Source organism: Hirundo rustica, chromosome 7, assembly GCF_015227805.2.
Source record: "Hirundo rustica isolate bHirRus1 chromosome 7, bHirRus1.pri.v3, whole genome shotgun sequence".
In the NCBI taxonomy this organism is placed as follows: Eukaryota; Metazoa; Chordata; class Aves; order Passeriformes; family Hirundinidae; genus Hirundo; species Hirundo rustica.
In genome coordinates this window covers 3,568,547-3,585,127 of record NC_053456.1, presented here as the reverse complement: position 1 = coordinate 3,585,127, position 16,581 = coordinate 3,568,547, and the positions used below count along the sequence as shown (strand labels likewise).

Genomic DNA, 16,581 nt, shown 5'->3' with positions numbered 1-16,581 from the left:
AGTTTGCATCATCTGTCATTAGAACTTCCTGCCAACAGGGTCATTCCCTATTAAATTACCACTTGTCAATGTTTAAAATACTGATTGATAAATGACTGTGCCAAAACTGATAACACGACAGCTTTTATTTTCTAATATTCTTGGTTACCACATTCTGCTACTTCAAGATACAGATACAGTAGGGTTTTTTGCAAGTACTTTAGTGAAAGACAATTTAATCTAATACAAAACTAACAGGTACTGTAAAACGATTGGTCCTGATATACATTACATACATTCTTCTTGCCAAAATAAACCTACTGGTGATTTAGAGATATGGGTAGATCCAAGTTTCACATTTCATCAAATACTAGTAATCTGTTTTATCAATATAAACTGCATTTTAATGAAAAAATTCTTTTCTTCAGTACACTTCACTTTTAATTCCCCAGAGTATGATAATTCGTTCACGCTGTAGAACAAGAATGTTTTACAAGACCTTAACTCTCCAGAGAAATTTCTCTGTAAATACAAAACGCAAGTTTTATGGGAATGTGTTGTATGCAACATGAGCAGTACCCAACATAATAAAAAAGTGGGTTGCACAGAGAATTCTGCTTAAGTATCCTTGTGAGCTATTGTGAGCCTAAATGGTTATTATGACAGCATTTAGAGGAATACCTATACGACAGATAAAAGAGAGTCAGTTAAACTATTTTTGTCCCTGAATAGATAAAAAGAAATTACTTTTTAGCAAGTTTTACAGAATGAATATATCCCAGCAGACTCTTCAGCCAGGCCCTTCTCTAGCAGAGTGTTCTTGTTCTGATGCTGCTGGAGTGGTCTGAGGATAAATATTTTGGGGATAAAACTGGCATGTTCTGCCTGGAAGACAAGGCTGGGGTTACAGCTCTTCCATGATCCAGAGGGAGAATGGAAATTCCTACATCACCCAAAACAGCACGGGAGGAGTGTGTGGAAGAAGCATCATGTGAGAAAACACCACTGAAAATGAAGGTGTCCTGAAGCTCTGAAGCTCCTAAGCCCTCACTGCAGGTGCAGCTACTTGAGTTAGCACTAATCCCAGAGGAGCAGGGGGAACCACCCCACTGCCAACGGCTCCACAATGGAAAAACTCCATTTTATGCCCCTTTTGAGCCCACACTGCACTTTCCTCCCAACAGGGGCTGTGTCCCAGATCCTGAGAGCATCCCTCGTGCTCACTGTGTAACTCTCAATGTGCCAAGACCAATCCTCAACTGCTGCTTGCGGCACGTGAGGAGGAAAGACATTCTGGGGAGCAATTTCCATCACCCGGCTCTTCAGCAGCACGCCCTAAGGTAGGAGCAGTCTATTGGCACTTTCTAATTATGCTAATGAGCCATAAACCATCGCGGCAGTGAGGCTGTGCCACTGCAGAGGGCACAGTGCACCACGGAGATGCCCAAGCCACCACCAAAGGCAGTAGATACCACCCCCAGTACCAGAGTCACTGCCATTAGCACTCCACCTAAGCTAATATATGCTGTTTCACTGAAAGGCTCATTAGCCAAAAACTGCTCTTCTAAGCTATCTGTGGCTTCCCACATGCAAGACGGTTCACTACAGCTCGCATGGGTACCACTGCTGAGCATCTTTCCCTGCAACGCAGACACATCCCCAGTGTCCATCCATAGCTCTGGGCTCCTGTGAATTCAAGTCTCTCCTTGCTCATTGACATCACCATTTTCCCAGTTAAGTTCAGCCCTGCAAACCTTATCCAAGTGATGCAATTTATTTATTTATTTATTTATTTATTCTTCCCCAAAACAAGCTCCTCCACACGTGTTTCAGCACAAAAGATACCGCCGGTGTCTTTTAAAAACTTCTATTTCACTCAGGAACTCCCTTGACTGGCCCTAAAATATTCTCTAAATTGGAAAATTCTGCCTCTCTCACACTATAACTAAAAAAATATAAACCCAAATGGTTGAGAATGTCCTGTTAACTGTACTAAGTTATAAAAGCAAATGAAGAAACAAGTCTGAAATCTTTAATTCTACTTCACAATGTGCAATGCAGATAGTACGAGATAATCGCTAACAAGTTCCGCTTAAATCAACAAAAACAAAACCTGTTTTTATTTTCTGCTGTAATCCTCATTCTTTCATGTTTCTTTTACATTATTCCACCTCAGTCCAATGGGAATTTTGAGCTCTTAGGAATGTTACTTCATTCTTGCTTATAAAAACATCTTCCTTTCTTACCACAGTGTGATAACAATAAAGATATACTACAATTAGAAGAATAGTAATAATAACCAAAATCTGAATTAAATTTTCCATTGGAATGAATTCCAAGGAGTACCTAATCTGACCCTGCTTTGCAAACTGCCACTGACAATGTGGGCGCAGATGGGATGAGAGAACTCATATAAAATCATAGAATCATGGAATGGTTTGGGCTAGAAGGAAGCTTAAAGATCATCTAGTTCAGCCACAGGCAGAAACACCTTCCATTAGACCAGGGTAATGATCCAGTGGATATCCAAATACCAACAAAGACCTTGCTGAATTTTCCCAGAGGGTTCTGCTGGCATGCAGAGAAGTACCAAAAACGGCATCAGTCAAAAGGGAATTCTTTCCTTGACCATCATTTTACAGTGCAGAAGTGGAAAAAAGATTATATCAAAATAGGCTCTATTGATTGTACAGTGAAAAAAATTGGATTTTATTTATGTTACAGTAGAAGATACTAAAATTAAGTCAATGGCCAGATAAGTGTGAATTACAATGTATTTAGCTCTGTGCTATAAACCCCGAGTCTGGTACACAACACTCATGGCAGATGAGCCGCTGCTCTCCATCCTTTGCAATACCAATGCACCGTGAAGGGACAGCCTGAACTCAGAGGGGTTTTCTGCCTCGAAGCTGAGAAATACTCTGATATTTATTCCTACATCATATACTCCACCAGAATGTACAAAGAGCAGAACTCAAGTCAGAAATCATATGGGGTGGGTATATACAGGGCAGCCTTGGCAGCACAGGATATAATATGGAAGCCAGTCATTGTCAGAAACAGAAAACAGGGGGATTAGGTCAGTAAACATCTTATTCTGTCAAATCCTCAAATCCTTTCGTCTCTTCTCATTGTCAGATAAGGACCACAGTCTGCTGGGTTTGTACTGGGAACACCAACACAGATCCTAATGGCAAATATTTATTAAAAAAAAGATTCTTTATAAAAAGGCATCAACAACTTCCCCTCAGAAGTAGAAAAGCAGCGGTCAGAGGCCCATTTGAAATATTTAAATACACATTAAAAATTATAGCGGTACCTCTCAGAGTATCCACAAGTGTTTCCTAGGATATCCTCCATCATTAGACCTCCCCTCTTCAAGTGATCATTTACTGTGCTGCTTGTGTTGTTTGTGTCCATCACCTACAGTAATTACATTAAAGGGTAGATATTTTACAGGATTAACTCCTGTGACATGATCCTTCATTACGCTGGTTTTGATCAAGGCTCAGATATCTTTTATTTTGCCCTGCAACTGCAATATTAATCTAAAATAATCTTAACAAGCTCCCCATCACACGTACCAGAATGATTTCTCAGATCACCTCTCTCTCCCCAGTCCAAATGTAGATTATGTTTCAGACACAAACACATCCTGAGACATTCACACGCAAAATAAAAGAGGTCAAAATAAAAAAATAAAAAAACTGCCCTGGTTATTTTGCCTTCAGAATTTTTAAATATTTTCCCAACATCTCAGCAAAATTATGCATCTTAAAAAGACTGCAGGCACTGAAATGATTGTCAGTCATGCAAATAATCACTTACTTACACTGTATGAGTTTGGTTAGGATAAAGCAAATTACCATTTGAAAATAACTTGAAAAACACTCTGGGCTAAGAGCTTTCTTTATAAATTTTAGCTTGGCCACAATTTTTCTTAACCTTTTTCTCCTCAGTCTTCATTCAGTCACTATACTAATACAATCTAAATTAAAAAAGCAGCTTTGAATTGCCACAGGTGAATTCAGCTTTATGCAAAACATGTGAAAAAATAGCAAATATTGGCTGCAGCTGAAGGTCAAAACCCAAAGAACTTCAAAGTCAGGCAGAAGCAGCCCTTCAGATTTTTTCCTGTCTTGATATTGGACTTTCTCTGAACACCTTGGATCTTACATCTAGAATCAGTAGTTGAATAAAATAGATAGAGCCGACATCAATCTTTGTTTCTAATCACTCTGCTGTGAAAGTTTTACTGTCACACTGTTGTTTACAAACATCTTAATTTTGCCCATCACTGTTGAGAAGAGGTTTTTGATATAATTTCAAGTGCAACAACCACAATAAAAATGGGAAAGGTGTCCTGCCTTGTGAGATGCGATTTAATATGAGAGCAGGACTCTAAAAGCACACAGTGAGACGTGAGATCTTCCTACTGCACCAGTTTGGGTAGCAGGCTAATGATTTTACCCACCTAATCACCTCCCGCTTTGGACAAATGAGCGCTGTGCGTACGATGACTTCAGCCTAATTTGTCAGATCTTGTCTGACCCCATCTGCCAGGGCTGACAAGTCCAAAAGAGCTGATGTAATATACGGGACAGGGTTATCATAACTTCATCTCCAAAACTAGGTCTGGGCCGCACGATTCCTAAGGTATGCCAAAACCCCAAGAGCCTCTGGAACTGGCTCCACATCAAATATGCTGAGCACCCACAGCATTCCCTGCGCTCAAAAGCTCTGGACTTTAAGAGGGAATAGTGTATCCTCAAAGATACACAGGTACTGAACTACGCTGCCATCCAGACAGCCAAGTCCCTAGGAAACACTAGAGGGTTTTAACCCACTTGTCAAAAATAGACAATTAAATCTTTAAACTTAAGACATAGATTTCCAAATGATTTGTGTCAGTATTTTAGAATACGAAGTTTTGCAAGATACTGAAACTCAAACCTTGCAGTCTGAGTACATCAGTGCACTAAAAATTTCTCTACCTCAAACTACCACACATGTATATTTAGCCTTTGAAATAACTCTAAGTACAGGCTGGTCAGGGACAAAGATCTCAAGTGTGGCCAGAACTTATTATCAGATCAAAAGGCGGGCTCTTGCAAAGTCATTGCAGTGCTTCCCTTCCTTACTTCAGAAAAAAAAAAAAAAAAAAAAAAGGAAAAAAAAAGGAAAAAAAAAAAAAAAAAAAAAACGGGAAAAAAAAAAAAAAAAAAGTACTCAGCATGGTGTTGGGTTTAAGAGTATAATCAAATTGCAGAATCACACCCTATTTAGTGCTGGTCCCACTGAAGCAAAGTTCCTGTTCGGTGGGAGGAGAGTCCCTTATAACAGGAAAAACAATTGTGCCAGGTTTAATCAAAAGTGAAAAGAATCCTGTGAATGTTCCCTTTGAGCCACATAACCCACTGCTAATTTCAAGACAGGCTCCGAAACGAGGGCAATAAAAAACGTCCTTCAGAGTAACCCAGGAGGAGCGAAGAGCAGCTCCTGCTGCAGCAAATGCCAACATCTGCAAGTCTGCTCGCTGCCACAGGAATGCTTCTGCCTACCTGGAAAGCCATAAAAAAAGAAAGAGGGGAGGGAGGCGGGGATAAAATAGCTCCTCGGCTGCAGGCTTATCACTTGCATTGTTCTCCAGCACTTCTGTCTCCTCCTTGACCTCCCCTGCACAAATACGCACAGAGCCGAGGAGCAGGCAACTCCTGGAAGGCTGAAACAAGTGGGAAATCACTCAAACAAGTGGGCAATCACTCATCCTGAACGATGCAAGTTTGCACGACGGGCTTGGCTGCCTCAATAGCCTCTGATTATTGAAATACATTTATCAATTAGAGGATTTTGCATACTATCAAACTCATTCATTAATGATGCTTTAGCTGATTAGTTAGAACGTCACCATAAATACAGAGTTTTGACAGGCTGGAGGCAATTTATGACATGGAAAATGTACTGACCTGCTCACATCAGGAAACTTGACTGGAAAATAAAGAACTTGGCACTTCGGTCTGATTATTTTTTCCAAATCTTTAGGTCTGTGGTCAGGAATCAGCTTCATAAATTTTCCAATGGATTTAAGAAAGGATTCCATATTAAAAGCAGAGTTGAACACCACAACATCAGCAACCAAACTGTAAAAAGCGGTGAAGATTAATGAACATACTGCTGTCACAAAAGGAATAGCATTATTCTGCAGGCAAAGGAAATAGGATACATATTCTCATAAACAAGCAAAAGGTACAAGTAGATGCTAATTAAAATCAGCCTTTTCATGTGAATTTGGAGTAGTATAAGTACCTTAATCAGAAATGTCTCAATTTCTCTCTATTCACCCTTTGAAAACATGTTTAACCTTTTTAAACTAATAATAAATTACTATTACTAATCTAAAGGAGCACATCCTCTTCTAGCTGTGGAGTTCTATTCATAAAAAATGATAAGTACAGTGTTCCTATCATCATCTCTCTGAAGCATTATAAACAGATAAGGCCCACTATAAACTGATTTTTGTAGAATTAAAGTTGGAAGAAAATGAAAATTCCTCAGAAATATTTTTTTATTAAAGGGCAACTTACCTTTGGTTAACCTACCTTCAACTGACCATGTGTGCCAGGCAGCAGGATACTAAAGAAATGGAATGTTATTTTAACCTATGCAGACATAATCCTGATTAAGAGTATATCCATGATATATAAAAATAAAACACACAGCATACAATATCCCTCCCCCAGAAAAGAAGTTGAAAAAAAAAAGGCATATAAATTTAATGTTTTATTTCTACTGCTGTGTTTTAAAATCGACCAGGTAATAATTTTAAGATGGAATTTGACAATAACACAGGTATTACTTCTCCACTTAGAGCCAGTCTGGGGAAAATAAGCAGCTATAAAAAACCTGAAGTATCTGGAAGTTTATCCTGGCAGTGCTGCCACAATCTGAGCTACACCAACACACACAGCACTAACTGAAGTAAGAAATGCTTTATGGCCAGTTGGTTTTCTCAATATGTTATATATTGTAATACAGACCTACAGGTCAGAAGATACATTGAGGACATGTGTTCATAAGTCACAGGGCTGGTGAGAAGTATATTTGAGGTGAGAGGCTGTCATTCATCCTCTCTGCATCTTTCTGCTGTCTGGTCAAGAAAGAGAACTGACACTGCTCACCAAAGCAGCAGGAGTCAGCAGGAAAAGCAAAGAAACCCCAACATTAGAGAGAAATAATCCTTTTCAAGCTGACTGCAGGAGCTGAAATGCTTTTCTGGCATCTTACCCTCTTCCCCACCTATGGTTTTTAACCCATCAGAAGCCTCAGTTTTGTAGAAAAGTCATCTTTTCTGCACTGATTTACAGATGACATGAGGTAGAAACCTGACAATTTTCTGTGCTGCTCTCTGACACACAGAAAAGGCTCCAACAACAACATCTCCTCTCCTCTCGCGCGTTAAGTCTTATCTGCCCTAACTCCTTCCCGCAGGCTCTTCAAATCAGGGGCAAATTAGAAAGATGAATTCCTTAGAAACATCAGGTGCAAAAACCAGAATTCTGGTTTTTTAATGATCCAAAGCACCAACCTGTAGGTTGCTCTAATTTTAATTGTCTCAAAAACCTCTGTGTAGAACTGGAAAAGTACATTTTCCCCATTTCTAACGCATTCAGAAGATGGGAAGATGGCACCTCTTTGCAGATGACCACTGGAGTGTGAAGAACAATACAGAGGACATGGCTTCAATTTTCTGTTAAACTGGGGTTTCAGCAGAACAGAAATGGGAGATGAATATTATGTAACTACATGAAGAAGATACAGGAGGCTGAAGGAGACAGAATGGATCATCTGTTGCCCCATCCCTGGAAGTGTCCAAAGCCAGGCTGGATGGGTTTGGAGAAACCTGGTCTAGTGGAAGGTGTCCCTGCCCACGGCAGGGGTTGGAACGAGATGGGCTTGAGAGTCCCTTCCAATCCAAACAACTCCATGATTCTATGATCTGGAAAAATCGTCTTTATTTATCTAATAAGAGAAGACACTTAAAATGCATATTTTGAGGATAAATGTTTGTCAGTTTACAACAGATGTACGAAAAGTGCCACAATAAAGCAAAATATATATACAAAAAAATATTCCTTTCCCAGTGACAGAAAACACTTTTTTGTCAGAACATCTGAAAATGGCTGCTACTGTTTTCAAAAGATCTTTCACTTTGCTCTCCCATCTTTACAGCTCAGTAAGTGAAACATGTTGCAAACACTGTGGCAGAGGCAGCTGCAGAATGGCCAGAGCGTACACAGATCATTAATTGAGAAATTTCAACATAACTGCCTTGGATTATAAAGATGCAAAAGCTTAACTTGCACCTTAAAATGCTCAAGCCCTGTTCTTAATAATTCTTCCACCAAGAGAGAGGTAAGAAAGACCATGGAAATGAATTTATTTCAGTTTAAAACAAGTGAGTTTTGTTGCTTCACTTAGGTCTGTGCAGTGCCTAACCACAAAGCTTTTCAGTGGTGCTGTTATTAACTTCTTTCATTAACTCAGATTCGAGAAATACATTTGTTTTTAGCAACAATAAAGGACCGCAGCCTTTAAAACGTCTGGGTATTATAGCACTGCACAATTTCTGAATACTAGATGAAAGAAATATAAGGATTTATCTGGTATGTTTACTGCCCTCTCTTCACAGGAAAAGTGCTGCAGTACATTTTAATTTCTGTTTATTTCCCTAAAACCCTCTCCATAATTTCAGCTGGAGGCAGTAAAAGCTATGGCCAAGCACGAGCTGAGTAGCTGCAGCTTTGTGAAGCATCCATGAAACAAACAAAGCATCACTTCCAGCCAAGGCACAGGTCAGAAATCCCACCAACAATGGGTACAAAATGGCAGCACTGGCAGAGTTTATACAATAAATGGAAATGATTTTTCAGAGCAAAGTGGTTCAGCCACACTGATTTCATCAAGCTCTCCTCAGAACTCTGCTGGTTCCTCAGTTTGCTACAGGGTCATTGTTTAAAGAATCACAGAATAGCCTGGATTGGAAGGGACCTAAAACCTCCCCCCATTCCACCCCCTGCCATGGGACATTCGCCACTACCCCATATTGCCCCAAGTGCCTTCCAACCTGGCCTTGGACATTTCCAGGGATCCAGGGACTGCCACAGCTTCTCTGGGCACCCTGTGCCAGGGCCTCAATGCCCTAAAAGGGAAAAGTTTCTTCCTAATATCCAGTCTAAACCTATTCTCTTTCAGTTTGAAGTCAATCTCCTATTTCCTATCACCACATGGTCTTGAAAAACATTAATATAAAATAATTAATACACAAAAAAAATCAACAGAAAATAAAACCAGATTAATTAATACCAAAAAAAGTATATGGAGAAGGATTCTTCAGGATTACAATGCTGTAGATAGGAGAACACCTTAAATAACGAGGAGCAGTGAGAGCCACACCTACCATGAAAGAACCTGGTTGTATCCATACTGAAAATCCCTTTCCTGGCATTTCTGGACAGGATATGCCAATTGGTTCTCATGGAAGTAGAGGACCTTTTTCAATTTGCCAAGGTCAGGGCGGAGGGCGGCGAGTTCAGCCAGGTTAAGCACCGAGCTTGCAAAGAGGATCCTGGAAAACAAGGAGGGCAGTGTTTACTGCTGGTGAGCGCGCTCGCAGGGGTCACCCCTTCCCCTGCTCCCTACTCCCTCCCCCCGCAAGAAAAACATAACCCCTATAGGGACACATCAATAGCTAAGCCTTAATACCATGTAGCAGCATTCGAAGTTTTGATCTCTTAAAAAGCAGCTGCTAAGAACCCAACTAGAAAAGCACCGAATCTCATTGGTCTTTCCAGCTCAGTTACAGAGAGATGCAAAATAAAAAAAAATAATAGTAAAAAAAAAGCTGGATGGATTTTATTGAAAAAGGCAAGAAAAGCTGTATCTGAAGGACAAATGGAACAAAGATAAGGCTGACTAGGGAATACTTTGCTTGCCAGTTTCATTACACTTTACTTCTTTATGCAACCAACTACTGAAATTCAATATATGAGCAGGAATGGCACATGTTCATGTTATGACATAAACCCTTTTGATTTATGCAGTGCACTTATCTAGTATGGTCTGCTTCTCATTTTTTTCCCCACCCTTTTCCTGTTTTATTTTCACATTTTTATTAGGTATCCTCTATAATGAAATGTTGTTCCTACCCTTGCACCCCAGTCCTGCCGCTGCACTCCTGCTATTCCACAGTCCACAACACTGCACACAACCTTCAATTAGATAAAGCAGGCACAAACTTACACTAACAAGCTGCTGTCTTAGCCTTGTGCAACTTCCCAGGCTATCAGAAAATGAATGTATTTAAATGTGTAATATGAAATCCTGACCCTACTGTAACCAGTGGCAGGTTTTCCTGCATTTCACCAAAAGCATGTGAGCATCCCCTGGCCCCTGGCTAGCACTGCTTCCAAGCAAAGTGAATCCTGAACTTGAAGAGAGCTGCAGAGTCTCAGACATTTGTATCCTGTATTTCTCACCACAGGAGATTAAAAAAAAAAAAAAAAAAAAAAAAAAAAAGAAAAAAACTGAGATCAGATACCTATTGCATATAGAACATTAAGTTTAATGAAGTACTTTTCAACAGAGCCTGTCTCTGTTTTTGATTTTTTTTTTTTTTTTGCTACCCACCATTTTAGTAATTCAGAACTGATTTATGCAGTGTTTTATTCTTTTAAAATAATTTTTTTCTGAGTTTTTTTTTGTTTTTGTTTTTTTTTCATACTGTTATTCCTAGTCTTTCTATTTTTACATTAATTTTGTGTTCAAGATTACTACTGAACTGGCATCGCTAATATGATAAACTTCTGATTCTGGCTGCCAACCTTGAAACTCGTGAACTTCCCCAGACATCCATCTAGATCATATATGTTATAGCATATCTCTGCTAACTTACACCCTTCCTAGATAACCTGTATCTACAGAACAAACACTTCCTAGGGCATAGATCCTGTATCCATCTTCATCAGCCTGGGTCAATGCTGATCTGAAAGGCTTACAAAACTAAGAGATGACTGTTATTGCCTTGTTCATCAAATATTTGATGGTTCTAAAGGGCCTGTCACACAGAATGCCAATTAAGATATGAGCTCAGGTTTATGATGAGCCATACTAGGAAGAAAAAATGGTTTTAGGTAAGTCATTACTTATTTGTCACCGTGAGTAATGACCTCTGGACCTCATAATGACCTGGGTGCCAGGCTCAAAGCAGAGCAGGAAAAGCTTCCTGGGGGGGATGTGAAATCCCTGCTCAGCACTAGAGTGACAAAAAAAAAAATGCAAACTGGAGAAAACATACCTCAAAACCTGCAAAAAATGAGAAGAAATGGCTCCTTGGAAAAATTTTGGCAAGTGACAGGACAAGGGGGAATGGCTTTATGCTAAAAAAGGATAGGCTGATATTAGATAAAGGAAGAAATTCTTCTCTGTGAGGGTGGTGAGGCCCTGGCACAGAGAAGCTGTGGCTGCCCCTGGATCCCTGGAAGTGTCCAAGGCCAGGTTAGACAGGGCGTGGAGCAGCCTGGAATAGTGCAAGAAGTCCCTGCCCATGGCAGGGCATTGGAGCAAGATGAGCTTTAAGGTCCTTTCCACCCTAAACCATTATAGGACTCTGTTTCTGGATTGCATTATTATAGTTTATCTTTTCCTTTAGTGATTTTTCAAAAAATTCTTTTCTGCCATGAGTTAGGGAAGAAAACTGAACTGATACAGGATGGTCTCAATGAACATGGCTGAGTTTGAAGGAGGAAAGGGGAAAAAACCCAGCACATTGGGACTGAAACCATGGGAAGCGGCACAGAGCAAGGGTGGGAAGTGCAGACAGCGGAGGTGCCAAGGTTAATACACTGACTGGAGAGAAAAGGGCAATGGAGAGCGCAATGAGAAGAGATCCAAGAAATAAGCTTGGACAAAACCATGTAGCTCTGATGCCTCTTAACTTGCTCAGATCAACAATGGGGTAATTAGGAGAAATGAAAAAAGATGGTTACAGCCACAGGCAAAAAAAACTGTCTGCAGTCTTGGCTTAGGCAAACTGGAGGAATTCAATAGCATCATTAGAGCACGCTGGAGCCTCGCTTCTAGCGTGGCAAAAAAGGCTGAAAACTTGGAAAGCTTGCAAGAGGTAGATCTAAATTTTCTCCACTGTAAATAGAAGGTGATAAGACTCAACTAACAAGCAGATTGCTTATCACTGCCCAGCTCAGCACAATAAACTGGTATCAAGAGAAAACTGTGGTGATGATTAGCAAATTCAGATGTAGAGCCTGAAATGACATTTCCTATGCTTCTGACAGCAAGGGAAAGAATTAAAATAAAACCACTGATTAGAAAACACCCTCCTCGATACACTTCTGCTACTTTGCAGCACTCCCAGAATTTATCCTGACTCTGAGAGGCTCTCAGGGCTGCTTCTTTACTGGCAGAGAAGCTGCTAACTACCAGCACTAACCAATTTCCCTGGCTTTACAAGCTTAAATAACACCTGACAGCACAAGTCCCCGTGAACATGCCCACAGAGCAGCCGCGTTCGTGGCTAATGGACTCACGCAGGGCACTGGAGGATATGCTGGAGTGTATTTCCATTTAACACCTATTACAAGGGGAAGAAAGGAAAGTTTATTATAATGGAACGTGCGACATAAATATATGTCAGTTGTCATTCCGTGTGACATCAACTTTCATTTTACCTCGGGTTATTATTTAAGTAATAAATCCTAACAAGGTGAGCTTTATCATCCCACAGAGTGTATCCGGGAGGTAGAGACACAAGGTGATGGCAAGAACGCTCAAAACATGATAATTCCTGACAGCTGCTGCTTGAGCACAAGTTAAATTGAACAGTTTATCTCAGCATAAAGATGTTATAAGGTTTTATGTTTAATTTAAAAAAATTAACATAAAACCCAGAGAAAGCGGAGTTAGGCAATCTTTCACAAACATGACATACTACAATCACTGTATAAGCTGGATTAGTACTTATTACCATGCTACTAGAGAATTAAGCTGTTTTTAGACCACCAAAGAGCTTTAAATTGCAACTTTTGTCTCTGTAAGAGAAACCTATATTTAAAACGTCTGCTAAATTCAAATTAACAGCTACATCATTAACTTACCATCTCACAAAACCCCCTACAATTCAGCTGCTATTATGGCGTCCTTATCGAGACCTATCAACATTGCAGCATTTAATATATACAGTGCCCTCTAATAAACACAGTGAGTGAATCCTCACTAAACCTGTGCTGAAGGTCACATTCCTAAAGCTCTGTCGCAGCTCTCCTTTCCAAAACATCCCTGAGCATTCTGCTGTGTGACAAGTGACCTTCTTGCACAGAGCAGGACCATCCTATCTGCAGTAGCCCCACTGCCTCGAAGACTGGCCAGATTTCAGGGCCACCATCCACACAAGCTGCAGTCTAAAGGCATGCTTGTGACTTATCTGGATCAGTACACAGTCCTTCTGAGGAGCTGCTTAACTAAAATAACTTAGCTAGGCATGTGCTTAACTGAAATAAATATTCCTGGGAAGGAAGCTGAGTGCGCTTGCAGGTTCAGAGATGTGACATGTCCACAGAATTCTCTGCCCTTTGCTACTGTCTTCCCCTTTATTTCACTTCCAAGGACTGAAAATCAGTAAAACACAAAAGCCCTTTTTTTCTTTTTAATTACCAGCAGACAAAATTACTAACACAGGTTTCCACTCATATCAAGCAAACTACAGTAGTGAAGGTGCTAAAGTATTTTTATTTGGCTTTATAAATCTTCTCTGTGTCACACAGCCATGATTTACTCTTTTATGACATTGCCCTAAATCTTTCAATTAAATTCCCATGCAACTTAACTCAAAACACATTTTGCCTTCCCCTTGGGAGACCACACAGGGCATATTCACGTATCTATGGATATGGAGGCTGAACTCTCCAATCAGCCAGGCTTATAGAACAAAGCAAGTTTAAAACAGCACCTGGATTGTAGTGGAATGTTCCTCTGTCTGGTAGAAGCTCTGCAGAAAGGACAGATAAATGGAAGTTGAAAAACAAATCGTTTTTCAGAACTATTTGTGTGGCTGTACAGGTAACCCATCTCTCCCTGGAAAAAGGGGATTGCTGTAGGATACAATCCTGCAGCAGAAGGGACTCTCCTGCTCTGCAAATAAAATGCAAAGCCATAATTCTCTGCTGCAAAACAACTACATTCACAGTAAAATGAGTTTATGATTGAAGATCTGGCAGTCCAGAAAAAAGCTATGAGCACTCTACATCCTCCAGGAGCAGCGTTACAATAAAACAGACTAAAATTCGGATATGGCTACAAATATGAGCCTTTTAGGGAAAAAGGGTACTAAAATGATACTGTTCAAAAGATGGCACTGATTGAAGAGGTAGCTCAGAGAAGCTGTGACTGTCCCTGGGTCCCTGGAGCTGTCCAAGGCCAGGCTGGACAGGGCTTGGAGCAAACTGGGATGGTGGAAAGTGTCCCTGCCATCAGCAGGAGTGGAATGGGATGAGTTTAAGGTCCCTTGCAACCCAAACCACCCTGAGACTTCATTTCTGGATTACAATAGAGTTTATCCAAACCATTCTGCTCTGTGTTGCCCCCTCAAAGGCCAAGTCGAAGCCAAGAGGTTTGACAACAGACATCCACCCGGAGAAACAGGATGGAAGCCTCCATCACCTCCAGATCAAACCTCATGGTTATGGTTCCTCCATCACACAGATTTCCTTGATTCCAACCCAGCAATGAGCCGAGTCCATGGATTTGGCGCTAAGTTACTTTTCAAATGTAAACTGTGTCACAAACAGCCCTGTTAATGCCTGCAATCTTAACAGACCAGTTATTTTTGTTTGTTATTACACACATTTTTATATGATCAACTTACAGAAGTTGCATTTTTATCACTAGCCCAAGAACACGCAAATTACAACTGCACATAAAATGCTTTTCCCTTTCCCATTACACAATAGACAACACTGAATTTCTGAACAATAAATACTAATAAGTGGTAATATGTGACAGTAGACAGTATAATAAATAATAAATTAACAATAATTTTTTGACATGGAATGTACAAATGTCAAAAAATGCTTATAGATATTTTAACTCATAAATTAAGGTTTTTGTAGATAAAGATAATTTGCAATGTTTACAGAAATAATTAAGTCTTACTATTTTAATGGTCTTTATTTTTCAGAACAAATCACAAGGGTTGTCATGCCTTTCATCTTAATTAGGCCATGTGTTTGTCTTATTTATTTCTATGTACTTTCATAAACGTTTACAAATATTAATTGTAAAGAAAAACATTTTTTCCTCCTGCTGTAATTGCTATATGTACATACAGTACAGTGATAAATATTCATGGATGCTGCCACTTCAATTTTAGGCTTTGGGAGTGGCCTTGTATGCTAAAATACCGCAGGAAGGAAAAGCTTGGTTTCAACCCATACTGCCAATCCCTTCTCTTTATATATTTTCTTTTCAAAATACACCATTTCAAAAATTCAAAAGTTATATAAACACATTTTTTCATTTGCAAATCATTTGGATTCTCTCACAATTCCTCCTTACCCCTCTGATTCTTTATTTCAACCAGCTGATCAGAGTATGCATGCACTGGAATCAAATCTCAAACAAAATTCCAGGCCAGATCCTTAGTCCACACAATTAAGAACCAGAAACACTTTTACACTATTTTTTATGGCCTTTAACTCAAAAAAAATATTTAAATATGTGGGGAAACTGTGAGTCAGAATTACTTCTCTACGTAATATCAAGAAGTAAGCTTGAAAGAGACTCTCACAGAGCAGACTCTTGAGGGGGGTTTGGACTGCTTTGCTATTTAGGCAATGACACTGAAGCTTCTTGAATTTTATTAAGTGTGTGTGGTACTATTTTTTCCCCTGATTTGTAATTAAGTTTGGCTTCAATTAATTACTGACAGATGCACATTTTTACTTTAGTGGCCAGATTGTTCACCATGGGCTACATCGGCCTCTCTGTTCCCTCAAAGGGAGAGGTCAGGACCAAGCAGTCAGAGCTGTGGTGATTGGAGGGGAAGGAGAAACCAAGAATCCACATCATCCTCCTCACTCAAATTCCATCAGCAACAAACAGTGAAGCAAAGGAATTTTATTAGAGCAGAGGATAAGCAAATCAGAATAACCCACTAGTGAAAGGTAGCTATTGCTGGGTGGTTTATGTCAGGTGGACAGATTAACTCTGCTCAAGTAGGCACTGTGATGGAGCAAAGAAAAAACAGGAAAAAGATAAATAGAGGCCATAGCGACTGAAGGCAAAAAATTCACCACAGGTAAATATAAAGGATGCAGTGATGTATACTGAAATGACATTTTGAAGAAAAATGCCTGCAAAACTGATGTTCTACTCAATTAGGTAACATTTAACCAGCATTATTTATTGGTTGTAAGGCTGCAAATTAATTTAATTTGGTATCTTATCTGTCCAGCTCTGGAGAGAAGCCAAACATGTCAAATGCCTGGCATGAACAACGCAATATAGCCAAGGGGTTGTAGCAGCAGGGAGAAG

At 39.8% G+C, this 16,581-nt stretch overlaps 1 protein-coding gene across 13 annotated transcripts in view; it reads right to left on the bottom strand.

Annotated features, from left to right (window-relative positions):
- GTDC1 (glycosyltransferase like domain containing 1) overlaps positions 1-16,581 on the bottom strand; it is a 274,459-nt gene that overhangs the window by 179,958 nt on the left and 77,920 nt on the right. For 12 of the 13 annotated variants that reach the window (XM_040069039.2, XM_040069048.2, XM_040069037.2 and 9 more), the window contains 2 exons: positions 9,437-9,604; positions 5,946-6,119 (listed from right to left, as the gene is read on the bottom strand). In XM_040069039.2, the coding sequence (XP_039924973.1) occupies positions 5,946-6,119; positions 9,437-9,604 (342 nt within the window). Of the gene's footprint in view, positions 1-3,298; positions 3,403-5,945; positions 6,120-9,436; positions 9,605-16,581 lie in introns of those variants that run through there. The other variant, XM_040069051.1, reaches the window with a different exon arrangement.